Source organism: Hyperolius riggenbachi, chromosome 4, assembly GCF_040937935.1.
Source record: "Hyperolius riggenbachi isolate aHypRig1 chromosome 4, aHypRig1.pri, whole genome shotgun sequence".
NCBI lineage: Eukaryota > Metazoa > Chordata > Amphibia > Anura > Hyperoliidae > Hyperolius > Hyperolius riggenbachi.
In genome coordinates, this window is record NC_090649.1 from 331220714 (window position 1) to 331237449 (window position 16736).

Sequence of the window (16736 nt, forward strand, 5' to 3'; positions counted from 1 at the left end):
CTGCATGCGTTTTCTGCATGCAGATTCACATAGCCAATGATAGTAAATGGGCCTGTTTCCACTTGTCAGAAAATCTGTGCAGTTTGCTGTGCAGGTTAAATCTGCACAGCAGAGCCATCGTTTTGCATGCAACGTAATTAATAGGAAATTCGCATGCGGTTTCACTATGCGTATTTTCCATGCAAATTCGCATACAATTTTGCCTAAAATCAATGTAAAAGCACACAGGCACTGTCATGGTTAAATTCTCATTCTTACAAAAATACACAAAAACGCACGCAAATTTGCATTACAATTTGCATACAAACAAATTCGTTTCTGCGTTTTCCGCAACGAATTCACACCGCACAAGTGGAATCGGGCCCTCACAGAGAGAGGAGATTGCAGCAACCAAGCAGGCTGCACATGGAACTACAGATGGAAGGGCTGATTCACACTACAAGAGTTTTTTATGCGCTAGAAATTTTAAAAGCTCTTGCTAATGCAACGCTATGGGGGATTTTTATAAGATCACATCGCTCCAGTGTGAACACACACTTAGGATACCATTAGCAAGAGCTTTTAAAATTGCAAAGTGCTTAAAAAAAAGCTCTTGTAGTGTGAATTAGCTCGAAAGTAGCAGAGCCGTGCTAAACTAATCAGCTCTAGCTCAGCTGTGTGTTGAATTTTTAGCAGGGCTTTTCAATGAGTCTGTTTAAATCTCTTGTACAATTCCATGCTTGATGTTTAATTTTAAATTAAATGTATCCTGCATTGTATATTCGAAGTTGTTAATTGCAGTAGTTGAAGGACCTAGCCTTCCATTTACGGTCTGTTTTTTCTCTGAAGCACTGTTTTGACAGACAACTAGTTAGTTTTCCAACTGTACTCTTGGAACGCAGGAGTAATTTTTGCATGTTCAACTTGTACAATAAAGCTTTTTGTTTGAGCCACAGTGAGACAGACAGACAGGGCGGGGCTGCAGCCTCCATTGATATTTTTCAACATTCATCTGTGAGGCACAGTGTCCCAGCATGCATAGATAAAACACATTTTCCCAGCATTCATATGTGAAGCACAATTGTAGACTGGGAGCTGAAAAAAATTTGTATGTAATGCAGTGGTTCGCGGTAACGCTCAGGTAGCCAGTCTGCCTAGTAGGCAACTTTATTACATCAGCAGTGGTCCCTGCTGTTGCTATCAGGGCTGTTTTGAGCTTCACCAGGTTCCGCAGATGGTTGGATATCTGACACCAGACTCTTTGCCTGCCCCCAGTTTTCTCATAGCTAGCTGGCATCTGTATTGGTACAGTGACCTTTCAAGCCAGTGGAATGGGAGAGGGCTGGATACAGAAGCGTGACAGGGTTTTCCATGCCAGGAAGTTCAGAAGAATTTGGGCCCCTGCTGGGGGCTCAGTAAAGCTCAATTACAGGCAGCAGAGAGAACTGCTGAGATGGTAAGGCTGTGAACTGAGTTTTGCTTTCTGTTCGATAGTCTTTGTCTGTGTGAGTAGCATTAAGTGGTATAAGGGATGTTTTATAAGCTCTTTACTGTAGAACCAGATGGCTAAAGAAAGTTTATGGAATATGACACAGAAGTCAACAAATATATATATTTTAGCAGTTTAAAACTTCTATTGGATTTACAGTATTTCCCTGTAAGCTACTCCCACCATCTTTTTAAAGAGAACCAGAGATGTAGAAAAAAAATGTTTTATACATACCTGGGGCTTCCTCCAGCCCCATAAGCCTGGATCGCTCCCACGCCGCCGTCCTCCGCTGCCTCTATCTGCGCGGGTCCCGTACTCCCGACCAGTCGAGGCAAGCACACTGCGTCACTGCCGGCCAATTGTCCGCATCACAGGGGCTCCCTCCATATACATACGCATGCGCCTCACTACTGCGCAGGCGCATGCGTACGTATATGGAGGGAGCCCCTGTGATGCGGAAAAGTGGCCGCATCCGCCGGAAGTGACGGGACCCGGTACCGGCGATAGAGGCAGCGGAGGACGGCGGCGTAGGAGCGATCCAGGCTTATGGGGCTGGAGGAAGCCCCAGGTATGAATAGTAGCTTTTCCTATTTTTTAGTTTGCTCCGTCTCTGGTTCCCTTTAAGTTGTATGCACACCTTTAACTCATGTCACTCGTTGGTGATCGGGACACGTGTCAGCTGTGTAGCTGACAACGTGTTGTGTTGGGGGGGGGGGGGAGGAGGAGGAGCAGGGTGTACTTTACGTCATGTGGCAGACAAGAGCGGCGTGAACAAAGAAGTTGATCCACCCAGCGGATTGCTTGTAGAGCTGCGGTCGGGGGCCACCTATCGACTCGAGGCATACATTATCAGCCAACTTAACCACTTGAGGACCGTGGGCTTTACCCCCCTTAAGGACCGGCCACTTTTTTTCCATTCAGACCACTGCAGCTTTCACGGTTTATTGCTCGCTCATACAACCTACCACCTAAATGAATTTTGGCTCCTTTTCTTGTCACTAATAAAGCTTTCTTTTGGTGCTATTTGATTGCTCCTGCGATTTTTACTTTTTATTATATTCATCAAAAAAGACATGAATTTTGGCAAAAAAATAATTTTTTTTAACTTTCTGTGCTGATATTTTTCAAATAAAGTAAAATTTCTGTATACATGCAGCGCGAAAAATGTGGACAAACATGTTTTTGATAAAAAAAAAAACCCATTCAGTGTATATTTATTGGTTTGGGTAAAAGTTATAGCGTTTACAAACTATGGTGCAAAAAGTGAATTTTCCCATTTTCCAGCATCTATGACTTTTCTGACCACCTGACATGTTTGAGGGGCTAGAATTCCAGGATAGTATAAATACCCCCCAAATGACCCCATTTTGGAAAGAAGACATCCCAAAGTATTCACTGAGAGGCATAGTGAGTTCATAGAAGATATTAATTTTTGTCACAAGTAAGCGGAAAATGACACTTTGTGACAAAAAAAAAGGTTTCCATTTCTTCTGACTTGCGACAAAAAAAAAATGAAATCTGCCAATGACTCACCATGCCCCTCTCTGAATACCTTGAAGTGTCTACTTTCCAAAATGGGGTCATTTGTGGGGTGTGTTTACTGTCCTCGCATTTTGGGGGGTGCTAATTTGTAAGCACCCCTGTAAAGCCTAAAGGTGCTCATTGGACTTTGGGCCCCTTAGCGCAGTTAGGCTGCAAAAAAGTGCCACACATGTGGTATTGCCGTACTCAGGAGAAGTAGTATAATGTGTTTTGGGGTGTATTTTTACACATACCGATGCTGGGTGGGAGAAATAACTCTGTAAATGGACAATTGTGTGTAAACAAAATCAAAAGATCGTCATTTACAGAGGTATTTCTCCCACCCAGCATGGGTATGTGTAAAAATACACCCCAAAACACATTATACTACTTCTCCCGAGTAAGGCGATACCACATGTGTGGCACTTTTTTGCACCCTAACTGCGCTAAGGGGCCCAAAGTCCAATGAGTACCTTTAGGATTTCACAGGTCATTTTTGTTTCAAGACTACTCCTCACGGTTTAGGGCCCCTAAAATGCCAGGGCAGTATAGGAACCCCACTAATGACCCCATTTTAGAAAGAAGACACCCCAAGGTATTCCGTTAGGAGTATGGTGAGTTCATAGAAGTTTTTATTTTTTTGTCACAAGTTAAAAATAAAATCTTCTATGAACTCGTCATACACCTAACAGAATACATTGGGGTGTCTTTTTTCTAAAATGGGGTCAGTTTGTGGGGTTCCTATACCGCCCTGGCATTTTACGGGCCCAAAACCGTGAGTAGTCTGGAAACCAAATGTCTCAAAATGACTGTTCAGGGGTATAAGCATCTGCAAATTTTGATGACAGGTGGTCTATGAGGGGGCGAATTTTGTGGAACCGGTCATATGCAGGGTGGCCTTTTAGATGACAGGTTGTATTGGGCCTGATCTGATGGATAGGAGTGCTAGGGGGGGTGACAGGAGGTGATTGATGGGTGTCTCAGGGGGTGGTTAGAGGGGAAAATAGATGCAATCAATGCACTGGGGAGGTGATCGGAAGGGGGTCTGAGGGGGATCTGAAGGTTTGACCGAGTGATCAGGAGCCCACACGGGGCAAATGAGGGCCTGATCTGATGCGTAGGTGTGCTAGGGGGTGACAGGAGGTGATTGATGGGTGTCTCAAGGTGTGATTAGAGGGGGGAATAGATGCAAGCAATGCACTGGCGAGGTGATCAGGGCTGGGGCCTGAGGGCATTCTGAGGGTGTGGGCGGGTGATTGAGTGCCCTAGGGGCAGATAGGGGTCTAATCTGATAGGTAGCAGTGACAGGGGGTGATTGATGGGTAATTTGTGGGTGTTTAGGGTAGAGAACAGATATCAACACTGCACTTGGGAGGTGATCTGACGTAGGATCTGCTGGCGAACTATTGGTGTGGGTGGGTGATCAGATTGCCCGCAAGGGGCAGGTTAGGGGCTGATTGATGAGTGGCAGTGACGGGGTGATTGATGGGTGGCAGTGCCAGGGGGTGATTGATGGGTGGCAGTGACAGGGGGTGATTGATGGGTGATTGACAGGTGATCAGTGGGTTATTACAGGGAAGAACAGATGTAACTAATGCACTGGCGAATTGATAAGGGGGGGTCTGAGGGCAATCTGAGCTTGTAGGCGGGTGATTGGGTGCCCGCAAGGGGCAGATTAGGGTCTGATCTGATGGGTAACAGTGACAGGTGGTGATAGGGGGTGATTGATGGGTAATTAGTGGGTGTTTAGGGTAGAGAACAGATGTAAACACTGCGACATAGGGTGGCTGCAGCCTGCCCTGGTGGTCCCTCGGACATTGGGACCACCAGGGCAGGAGGCAGCCTGTATAATACACTTTGTAAACATTACAAAGTGTATTATACACTTTGTATGCGGCGATCGCGGGGTTAACATCCCGCCGGCGCTTCCGTATGGCCGGCGGGATGTTGCGGCGGGTGAGCGGTGACAGGCGCCGGCGGAGGATCGCGTCACGGATGACGTGATCGCTCCACCCATGCCCTTACAAGGACCGCCGCCTCTGTGGGTGAGCTGGTCCTTGTGGGCTCCACTTCCCGGCCGCCCCTGTGCGTTAGGCGGTCTGGAAGTGGTTAAGTCATGCGTGTTTACAAGGCTTTAGAGTTTAAAGAGGACCTACAGAGAAGTTTGTGTTACAGTTAATTTAGTTCTCATTATACCTGAAGACAAAATTGACATTTAACCCTTCTCCCACCATCCCCAGTGTTTTTTAAAAAAAAATGCTTTCTTATTACAGGAAAGGCAGGGTGGGGAGAAGTGGCATTTATAACCACATTGGGGTCAGTGTAGGAAGGGTTAAATATTTTATCACACTCTAGGCCACATGTGTTGAACTCCAGGCCTGGAGGGCCAGATCCATGCCAGTGTTTAGGATGGACTGAGAAAGAAAGGAATGTGTTCTACCTGAAGGACCACACCTTTCCTGATTCAGACCCATCAATTCATTTGAGCTGTATCAAAAATGTGTGAGGACCTCGGCCCTCATAGGACCAGTTTGACATACCTGCTCTAGGCAGTGAGGAGCTATAGCTGCAGTGCTGGCCAATAAGAGTTATTTTTTCCAGCAGAGGAAGGAGGTGGCTGGCAGGCATGGGCTCACGAGTCCAGAAGGACTCAAATTCGGTATTCAAATGAAGTCTAATGACTTCATCTGTGGCCAGGTGGTCCCGTCCATGAGACCCAGAAGTCTTTGGTCCCGTCTGCGTTTCATTACGCGTCATTGGCGTAATGAAAGCTACGTTCCAAGACTCACTACTGCACTTCCTCTTTCAAGCCGGAAGGAAGAAGCGCGTTAGTGAGCCCTGGAATGCGGTCTTCAGTACGCCTATGACAAGTAATGAAACACAGATGGGACCGAAGACTTCTGGGTAAGTTAACCCACGTTGCCTGTTGTCACAGGTGAAGTCATTAGACTTCATTTGAATACTGAAAGAGCCCATGCCTAGTGGCTGAGGATATGCGATCTGCTGCTGACTTCATCTGATGACAATGCATATAAATAAGAATCAGTGTTGTTATTGGATATTTGGTTCCAAAGCCCCCATAGAATGTGGGGGAACGCTAAACGCCGCATATACTGTCCACTACTAACCAATTTGTTTCTTATGGGTCACAAAGCCTTCAAAGGTATACCAAAATTGCTTTTTATTAAAGTCACAGTTTCAAAAACAGATCCCCTCACAAATACAACCGAGATTGTACAATTACATCCCAATCAATTAAAAACACCAATTTGCGGAGAATATCACAACTGTTTGCATGCAAAACATGCTAGTGCTTAATATCAGGATGTCATGTAGTTTATTCCTGGCCGGATAACAACACTACATTACCACTCATTTGCCCGCGTATGCACTCATCACTCACACCTGTGCCATTTATAATTCTGATCTGGGGGCCTCCCTTAAGTCTCTAATAGGTTTCTGCTGTTCGTTTGACAACCAGTCCACAAGTTCCAACATTTGGTCTGTTTGGATCAATTCGCTGGTTATTGCATAGTCATATTGGTTAGATCCCACCCATCCAGTCGTTAATCAGCAACCATTGAGATGTCCTAACGTTTAGACGACACAAGAGTCCAGGCCTCTTAGGGCCACGCTGAAGTCAGCCGTTTGCTCCGATTACTCCCGTGCCCATTTAGATACATAGGACGCCAGCAAGAGATCCCGTAGGCTGTGTGTGTCTTAGAGTGCTGCATCACATGCATCCGCGTTAGCTCCGCCCACCAACGCGTTTCACGTCCTCATTGGACGTTTCATCAGGGTGTGTCTTGTGTGTCAGGGTGTTCATCTGATGACAAGAAAGAATTATGGGAGAGAGTCAAGTTTTTTTAAATATTTATTGCAAATAGTAAAGACGTGATGCATTGCTGATTTTAACGCTATTCTATACATTTCCATAAATGGGAGGTTGAACTAGGGTCTTATTGAAATAACAGGCATGCACTTACCTGGCAAAATCTTTACATAAATCAAGGTAGTCCTGATCTTATTACAATAAAGTGTCACTGCAAGTTCTTCTGTAATACTGCAGTTACACAACTGCTGTTTTTACTCAACTTCTGGTAATCCTTACTGTGATCATGTTTCACCTAGGTGAAATAGCGGACATTTTAAAGTGAACCAGAGATGAAGCACCTTCATGTATTTTACCATATATATCAGTGGGAACATTAGAGAAAACACCTACCCTGCTCTCTGTTTCATCATCCACTGCTCAGCCTGCTTGTTATCAGCCCTGATAAAATCCCTGACTGAGCATTCAGTCTGGCTTTGCTCAAGAATCATTATAGCTGAGGTATTATAGCAGAGTCAGAAGGAGGCAGGCTTGGGCTTGAAAAGACATCAGAGAAGACAGACTCAGCTCAAACTCAGAGTAGTGAATGGTGAAACAGAGAGCAGGGTAGGTGTTTTCTCTAAAGCCCCATACACACGCTCAACAGCGGTCTTTTATGCAGCACAATCGTTGAACAACTTTTGTTTTGAAACCGCAAAAAAAAAGTATTTTGCTATTGTTCAAAAAAAGCTGTTAAGACTGATAAGAAGTCAATACAACTATTGGTTTGACTTTTTATCAGTCTTATCAGCTTTTTGAACAATAGCAAAATACTTATTTTAGCTGTTTCAACTTGTTTCAGAACAAAAGTTGTTCAACAATTGTGCTGCATAAAAGACCGCTGTTGAGCGGGTGTATGGAGCTTAATGTTCACACTGATAATATATGGTAAAATTCATGTGGGTGCTTTGTCTCTGGTTCACTTTAAATAACTCAAAGCTGGGTTTGTTGGATCACACAGGCTCTCCAGTCTTCATAAATCAGGGCCTGAGTGTCAAAATAATGCCACAATGTGCCTTTGGTATGTTTTTCAAAAATGTTCTCTTGTTCTGTACCTAGCAGCCGCTGCTCCCCTGCATCCTTCTTTGCCCTGTGTCCTCTTCTGTTCCCCCCTGCATCCTTCTTTGTTCTCCAGTATCCTCTTCTGTCCCTGTGTCCTCCTCTGCTGGTCCGCTCTATCCCCCAGTGTCCATCCTCTGCCCTGTGTGTCCTTCCTTGCCCCCCCTGTGTCCATCCTCTGCTCCTGTGTGTCCTTCCTAGCCCCCAGTGTCTGTCCTCTGCTCCCGTATGTCCCTCCGTGTCCTCCTCGGTCCCCATGTCCTTCTTTGCCCCGGAGGATAATACATACAGTCGGGTGCCCGCCGCTCCTGTCAGGTGATGCGGAAGTAGCCGCACATAGAGAGGCTACAAAAGGCTTTGGGAAGAGATCCACGAAAATGGCAGGGGGCGCTGTCCCGGACCCGCTAATCATGGTTGCACACTGCTCCCTTTTCTAATTGGAGCTGATGGTCTCATGGGCGGGACCATGACTCTATCATTGGGTCCAATCACTTGAGGAGGAGTATGTAGGTAATTGTGGGGGGGGAGGGACACCTGGTTCCAGTCCACATAGGGCGCACTGACTTAATCCCCCCCCCCTCCCACACACACACACTAAAGGGGAGAAAAAGTGCATCTTATACTCTTATACTCTGAAAATATGGTAGTTCAGCTCAGATCTCTTTACAATAGTGTTCATACCCTTGAAGGGAAACTATATTGTCTTTCACCTTTACTTACATTCATCAACATTTTTACATTTTTGTAATCTTGAAATCAGCCATGTTACTCAGATGACAAAGCCCCATGGGCATGAAGAGTGAGCATAATGTAAAGAAAATAGACCGCCAATCTGCATTGTTAGTGGATCTTGTTTCACAAGTAGACAATAAATCAAGAGCCCCAGTTTGTAGAGGGGAAGCGCTTTTAATCGTGCTGTTTAGGTAGAGGCAGAAACAGCAGAGGGGAAAGCTTGGCCTGGCCCATTGCACTTTGCACTGATATAAGCCATGTACAGTATAGTTCACAGATGGTTCCATCATCAGTCCTTTGACTTATTATTAGCATTGGAAAGGTTGCATACATTTTACATTTTCATGCACTACAGAGATGTGCCCAAATATGTAAGGTTCTGCAGTTATGATCGTAATCTGCAATTATATTTTACTAACCTTTGTTTAATGCTCTGTTTCTCGAACTCCAAACTTGAAGATACTCTAACTATGTCAGTGACAAAGAAGATGAAGATCCTGTCTAATTAACTTGCAGTTTATTAGCAAAATCAAGTTTGTTTTGTATAAAAACTCACCCACTCAACTGGTTCTTGTTGTGGCTCTAGTATTTGGAGCTGTTAGGTGTTGTAGGAAATTCCAGTGGGGGCAGAAAGGAGAGATAGGTATTTAGGAAACTGTCCAAGTTTTGGCTGGAGTTGAGGTTTAAAGTGTATCTATACCCATCTATGTGCTGCTGTGCTTACTGAAGTTCTAAGCAAAAACCCCTCCTCTCCCATATATTGAAAACTACAAAAAGGATAGAGAACCTATCAGGTTTTATTGCTGTGTCAGTTTGGGAACTCATTGATACAGGAAGTAAAAATAATATTAAAAAGGTTATAGACTGTAAAAATCCCAAATGTTCTAATACAGTGCTCGAAAAAAGGGTTTTCACTAGAGAGATGTCATCTTTTTGATAAGAAGTGGGAAGTCTTTGTAAGGGCAGGGTCACACAAGCTGTAGCCAGTGAACCAGGCCTAAAAGTTATGCTGTTTAGAAAACACTATTTATTGCCCTTAAAACTGCAAATGAGTGGAGGTACCAAGATTAAGTCAGGTCCTCTTTTTTTCAGGTCATAAAATAAAATCAGTTGGTATATAACAAATATTCCAATATCAAACTAACAAACGTTGATTCGGGCAATACATTTAGGGCTTGATTCAGAAAAGGGTGCTAAATGTTAGCACGCCAGTGAAAAGCCACTTTGCATGTGCTAACATGTTTTGCACATGCTAAGTAGTTAGCACATGCAAACTACTTAGCACCGTAGTTAGCACATGTAAACTACTTAGCACCCTAGTTTTTTTTAAAAAAACAGTGTTTATTCAACAAAGAAAAGGAACATATGACAGAATATGCAGTGTAGCAGTGCGCCTCCTAACTTTTCCAACAGTAGCTTCAGCATCAATTATCACTGTGGAAGATGAGAGGTATTGTTAACAATAATATAATGATCGTCACATAATATATAGAGCTCAGATTGAATTTAAATTTCCAAATATTCTTAAATATATCTTTTACAAGATCATAATTAGCAAGACTAGGGGTATCTAACCATGAAGCTTAGGGCCCTAGTTAGCACGGTGCTAAGTAGTAGTTTGCATGTCCTAACTTCGGTGCTAAGTAGTTTGCATGTGCTAACTACGGTGCTAAGTTTGCATGTGCTAACTACGGTGCTAAGTAGTTTGTATGTGCTTACTACTTAGTACCCTAGTTAGCACGCCCAAAGCCTTTAGGCGTGCTAACTGGGTTAGCACCGTTTACTGAATCGAGCCCTTAAAGTGGAACTTCTCCTCTGCTTTTAAAGATAAGACACTGCATGATAACCTTCAGGAGAAAAAATGTCTTCATTACAATTTATGGAAATCCTAAAAAAAACCCTGAACATTCCTGCACATTCCTGGGAGCACAGAAAGGGTTCATTTCCACTACGAGTCTTGATGGTTTCCGATTTGGCCTCCGCTCTGCTGCTAAGCCACTGCCCACATTGCTAAGCTGTGCTATGCATGGCTATAAATATTCGGCTGCGTGCTGCTGAAATCTGCAGCATGCTGTTCCAGCTTTGCTCTGCAGTGTGAGCTGGATAGCAAGTCACAAGCAAGATACGCAGCATTTTCCTGCCCTACTCGAATACACAGAAATGAGCAATATTCAGCCCAAATATAGACATAGTGGAAATAGGCTCAAAGGGTTACCTGCCAGATAGATAAAGTTCAACATGTTGGAAATTTATTTATCTTACCATCTATCTGCCGAGCAATTAGGCATTGTTCTACTCAGCAGAAGATAAACAGAAGACAATGCACCAGAGATAATGACCATTCTCTACAGAAAATAATCTAATTATGCATTCTAACAGAAAATCTAACAGAAGAATCTAATGCTGGGCATACACGGCTCTTTTATTATCAATCGAGCCGCTAATGGCTCGATTGATAATATCCGACGTGTCCCATCACCGTGCCGGAGTGATACCGCGCTCGATCCCCGCAGGCGGACAATGGAAGAAACCAAGCGGTGATAAGGAAGTGCCCGCGGGGACGAGCGGTAGGGCTGCACGATTTTAGGGGAAAATCGAAATTGCGATTTTCTCTCAGAAATCGCAATTTCGATTTCCCCCCGATTTTTTTTCAAATCCTGCTTTTTGCACTTGGGGGGGCCCCGCTGTGCGCGGATTGGCCAGAAGCAGTGAATATGTATAAGTGTTAATGAGTAGGCGGGGGGGGCGGATCCACTCGAGCGAGCGGCGGGCACATACAGCATTACTAATCACTGGCTAGCGATGGAATGACGGCAGCGGTAGGCGGAGCTGTATGCTCTGTACAGCTCCGCCTACCGCTGCCATCATTCCATCGCTAGCCAGTGATTAGTAATGCTGTATGTGCCCGGCCGCTCTCTCGAGTGGATCCGCCCCCCGCTCATTAACACTTATACATATTCACTGCTTCTGGCCAATCCGCGCACAGCGGGGCCAGAAGCAGTGATCCTCAACACTAGCAGCTTAACTAACAACATTAAGCTCGACTGAGATTTTCAGCTTGTGCTGCAAGGAGGGCACGTCTGAGTCAAGCGCAGATAGTACCAGACTGGTACTAGCGCTTGACTCAGACGTGCCCTCCTTGCAGCACAAGCTGAAAATCTCAGTCGAGCTTAATGTTAGTTAAGCCGCTAGTGTTGAGGATCACTGCTTCTGGCCCCGCTGTGCGCGGATTGGCCAGAAGCAGTGAATATGTATAAGTGTTAATGAGCGGGGGGCAGATCCACTCGAGAGAGCGGCCGGGCACATACAGCATTACTAATCACTGGCTAGCGATGGAATGATGGCAGCGGTGGGCGGAGCTGTACAGAGCATACAGCTCCGCCTACCGCTGCCGTCATTCCATCGCTAGCCAGTGATTAGTAATGCTGTATGTGCCCGCCGCTCGCTCGAGTGGATCCGCCCCCCCGCCCGCTCATTAACACTTATGCATATTCACTGCTTCTGGCCAATCCGCGCACAGCGGGGCCAGAAGCAAGTTAGACAGCGGACCGAAAAACCGAAGGCACTGACGATCAGCAGATCGTCTTGCCTCGAACCGCGGTTTCGGTTTTGAACCGAAAAACCGTGCAGCCCTAACGGGCGGGAATCGATCCACGCGGACGAGTGGGGACGCGCTGGCTCGATGCCGGCGCACAATTGCACCGGTATGCCCAGCATCACAGAAAATTGTATGGTGTAAACCCAGTATTAGGGCCCATTTGTACTAGCGTGGAAATTGGGCCGAATCCGCAGTTTCCCCACAGGCAAATCGTGCAGGGAAACTCTGCCATAGAGAATAATGATGCCTGCTGGCCGAATTACTTGCCATAGCGATACGACCAACATTGCTGTCAGTTTTAGTGCGAGTGGCAGTGAATCCCATAGCCGTGCAAGGCACAGCTTTTGGCATTCGGCTGCTTACTCACAGAAGAGGAAGTGCCGTCGCGCGTCTTGGAGGATGTGTGGAGGCTATTGGAAACCCAGCCTAATGCTGGGAATACATGATGCGTTTTTTCGGTCGATTTTCCACCTAATCGATTTTTGGTTCGTTTTTCCTCTCAATTTCCCAATTCGATTCTCTTATCTTTTCTTATCTATTTCCATCACTTCTATGAGAAATCGATCAGAAAAACGATCAAAAATAAGATCGCACATGTCGGAAATGATCTATCGAACCATCTATCTGCCAAAAAAACATATGGTGTATTCCCAGCATTAGAGTTTACTTATTAGCACAGAGCTGTAGCACAGTTCACATCCTTGATTCACACTTGCTGATAACCGCTAATTAGACAGGCTGATCTCCGCTGAACTGATCTGTCAGAAACAGTCTTATCAGTCTGCCGACAGCGTGTACACACGGCCTACTGTCGGCCAGGGCTGTGGAGTCGGTACAAAAATCTTCAGACTCCGACTCCTCGGTTTATGAAACTCCGACTCCAGGTACCCAAAATGGCTCCGATTCAGACTCCTTAATCTAATACTTAACAGGGCTGTGGATTTTGTACAAAAATCACCCAACTCCGGCTCCTCAGTTTAGGAAATCAACGACTCCAACTATGACTCCGTGTGCCCAAAATTGCCTCCGACTCCACAGCAGAACGCCCACCCAGCAGGAGGGTCTGATGAACCCGTCATTAGCTACAGTATGGCGTGTGTACTTGCCTTTAGCAACTATGGAGACTTTATTGTGTGCTGTGCAAGCTCATGTTTGCTTCAGTGACTAACTGTACATAACACAAGCTTTCAAAACTTCTTCTTCAGGTATGTTACACAACTGGATTAGAATTGTACAAAAGTATGTTACATTCACTTTTGTATGGTTCTAATCAAGTTCTGTAACTTGCCTGAAGATGAAACTTAAAATTTTGAAAGCTTGTGATAAACTATGTATTCATTATAGGTATTAAGGTTTGGTGGTTTGATGTTGGCATATCTGCTCCATGACTAACATCGGACCATACCACACTTGGTGTATAACAGTGATCCTTGCTTTAAAAACTTTGATTCCCTGGAAACAAATATTCCTTCACCTTCTTAAAATGCTGGCTTACAGATTTGATTCATTGGTCCTTGAATTCTGCTATACTTTTCACTGCTGCAAATTAATGCTGTGAGTGGACATATATTTTTTTAATGTCAAGTATTTCTCTTCTAATGCTTTTTTCCTTGTTTTCTTCTGTAGGTGCTCGTGCAGCTCGGAAGCGGAAGACGTCTCCGGAGCCAGAGGGCGAAGGTGGTTCTGTTAAATTAAACGGTGAAGGACCGTCATGGTTGCCAGCAACTGATGGTCTTAAAAATATGACAATGACTAGTTCATCCTTCATATCCCCACCTTCAACTGTTTCTCCTCATTCCAACCGAAACACACCACCTGAAGCTGCACAAAATGGCCAGTCTCCAATGGCTGCTTTAATTTTGGTGGCTGATAATGCTGGTGGCAGTCAAGCTTCTAAAGATGCCAACCAGGTTCACTCTACAACTAGACGAAATAGCAACAGCCCACCTTCACCTTCCTCTATGAACCAAAGAAGAATGGCTCCAAGGGAAGTACCAAGCCAGCTTCCCAGTGGTGGAACATCATCCCATGCAGGAATGGAACAGGTGCACCCCCAAAGCATTCCTGATTCTTCCATACCAAACAGTATACCATTATGCTGCACTCTATGCCATGAGCGTCTTGAGGACACACATTTTGTACAGTGCCCATCAGTACCTTCTCACAAATTTTGCTTTCCATGTTCAAGGCAAAGTATTAAACAGCAAGGCTCATCCGGAGAAGTGTATTGTCCAAGTGGGGAAAAATGTCCCCTGGTGGGATCAAATGTACCATGGGCCTTCATGCAGGGTGAAATTGCCACCATTCTTGCTGGGGATGTCAAAGTGAAAAAAGAGAGAGACTCTTGACTTTTTTTAAAGGATTTTTTTTTTTTTGCTTTGTAGCCACCATAATCTTACTAAATCTTACGTTGTGTGTGTGTGATATGTAGAAATATGTATTTGCACACACAAAGTAAATGTAGACTGCATAAACATGGCTGTATAATTTTTAATTTCTGAATACATTGTGTTTCTATTTTTTTTAAACAAAGGTATGTACTGATCAGAAAGGTATTCTTTGTTAATGTTATATTTGCAACTATTTGTTCTTATCCAGTGACAGTTACTGTTCAGTGTAGGCTGTGACTTGAGATGCTTTTTAGAGCACTTGGAAAAACAAATGCTTTTAGCTGTATTTGTATGCACTTGTTAAAAATGCCAAATACATTTTATGACATTGTAAATTGTCTCTGGTTACTCATTTTCTTTGAAATTACGCTTTTTTAATTGTAAAATTTGATGTAATTTGAACCACTGGGTGATGTTTATTAAAAAATCTTGTTCACCAAAGTACTATTCCGAGTATGGTAGCTATTTACTGTTCTTCAAAGAGTGTTTCAATATATCATGGCAAGGAATAGTAGAATTGCTTTATGAGGACTTGTTTGCCAGGAAGAGTGATCAGACTGTGTGGTACTGTTCTAAATGAAGGGAAGTTTTGTCAGGAAGAAATAGGAATACAAATACATTTTCCTCCTTTGTGTTATGAGAGGGGGTGTATGTATATGTATGCAGAGTTCTTTCCAGCCCCTTTATGCTAGGTGCTGCCCTTGCTTCCACAGTGCAGCCCAGGTGTTAGCAGTCCCAGGTGGGTCTCATACGTTATATATGGTTGTGAGGAATTAAGCTGGGAACATGCTACAGAAGTACCAACAGAGGTGGAACACATGGGTGCTACTAAGCTCAAGGAGAGAATTGGGGGTTGCTGGTACTGGGCTATGGGAACTGGAAAGTTGGAACATAATTTGAAAAGCACTAGAAGGCTTTGGAAAAGTATGGGAATTAGCAAAGTATGAGGAGCACTGGAAATATTCACCACACAAGTGGGGCATGGGAACTTTGGCACGCCACATATTTTGCATGTAGCGCCATGTGCGATTTTCCTTATCTTTTTTTGACCACCCAGCTATGGCTTTACCCCACCTTACTAAAATAATTTCTGAGGAGAACACTGTGTATATTTAGGGATGATAGCTAGATCAATATTGCATAGGAGGAGTATTATCTCTCTCCTCTTTGGTTCTTTGATGATAGGTACACACCGTACAATTTTCTGTTAGATTTACATGCCAGATAGATTTTTACAACATATTGTGAAAAATCTATCTGGCAGATAAATCTATGGTATGTACCTAGCAGCCTTTGATGAATTGATGCCACACCGTACAATCTATCTGGCAGGTAAATCTTAACAGAAAATTGTATGGTGTGGCATCGATTCATTAAAGGCTGCTAGGTACACACCATACAATTTTCTGTTAGGTTTCCCTACCAGATAGATTTTTCCAATATGTTGGAAAAAATCTATCTGATGGGTAAATCTAACAGAAAATTGTATGGTGTGTACCTAGCATTACAAATGATCCTAGCAAGTTTTATTAAGACTTCCTGAGAGATAAGCACACTGATTACTAGATAGCTGCGCTATATTGATATTTAAAGGAAGGGTAGTTTCATGGCTATAAAACTGATCCTATGCTAATGCTGGTAATACACCATGAGATTTTTTTGGCAGATAGATGGTTCGATAGATAATTTCCGATATGCCCAAGCTTATTTTCGGTCGTTTTTCTGATCGATTTCTCATAGAAGTGAATGGAAATCGATTAGAAAAACGATCAGAAAATAGATTAGTAAAACGATTGGAAAATTGATCGGACAGTAAATCTGCTGAAAAATCTCATTGCGTATTCCCAGCATAACCTCCAACCACTCTCCTGGAACAAGAACTCTGATCGGGTACTGTATAGTGACTTTCCCAACAGCTCACATGGTCCAGGTGAGCAGCTCAGAAAGGGCCATATTCTTGGAACTTTTCTCTTGAGAAAATTGTTTATCTTATCTCGAATAAATTATTTTTCAGTACTTGCCAATTAAAAAAAGTAGGTGAAAATGTGATATCAAACTTACTTTGATTAATCTCTTGCTTGGTGGAAGAGTTAAAAG

The 16736-nt window shown here is 43.9% G+C and overlaps 1 protein-coding gene across 1 annotated transcript in view; it reads left to right on the forward strand.

Annotated features, from left to right (window-relative positions):
• IRF2BP2 (interferon regulatory factor 2 binding protein 2) overlaps positions 1–15083 on the forward strand; it is a 49600-nt gene extending 34517 nt beyond the window's left edge. The window contains exon 2 of the mRNA XM_068231815.1: positions 13876–15083. Coding sequence (XP_068087916.1) covers positions 13876–14597 — 722 coding nt within the window. The 3' untranslated portion in view covers positions 14598–15083. The remainder of the gene's footprint in view (positions 1–13875) is intronic.
• Positions 15084–16736: the final 1653 nt, after the last annotated feature.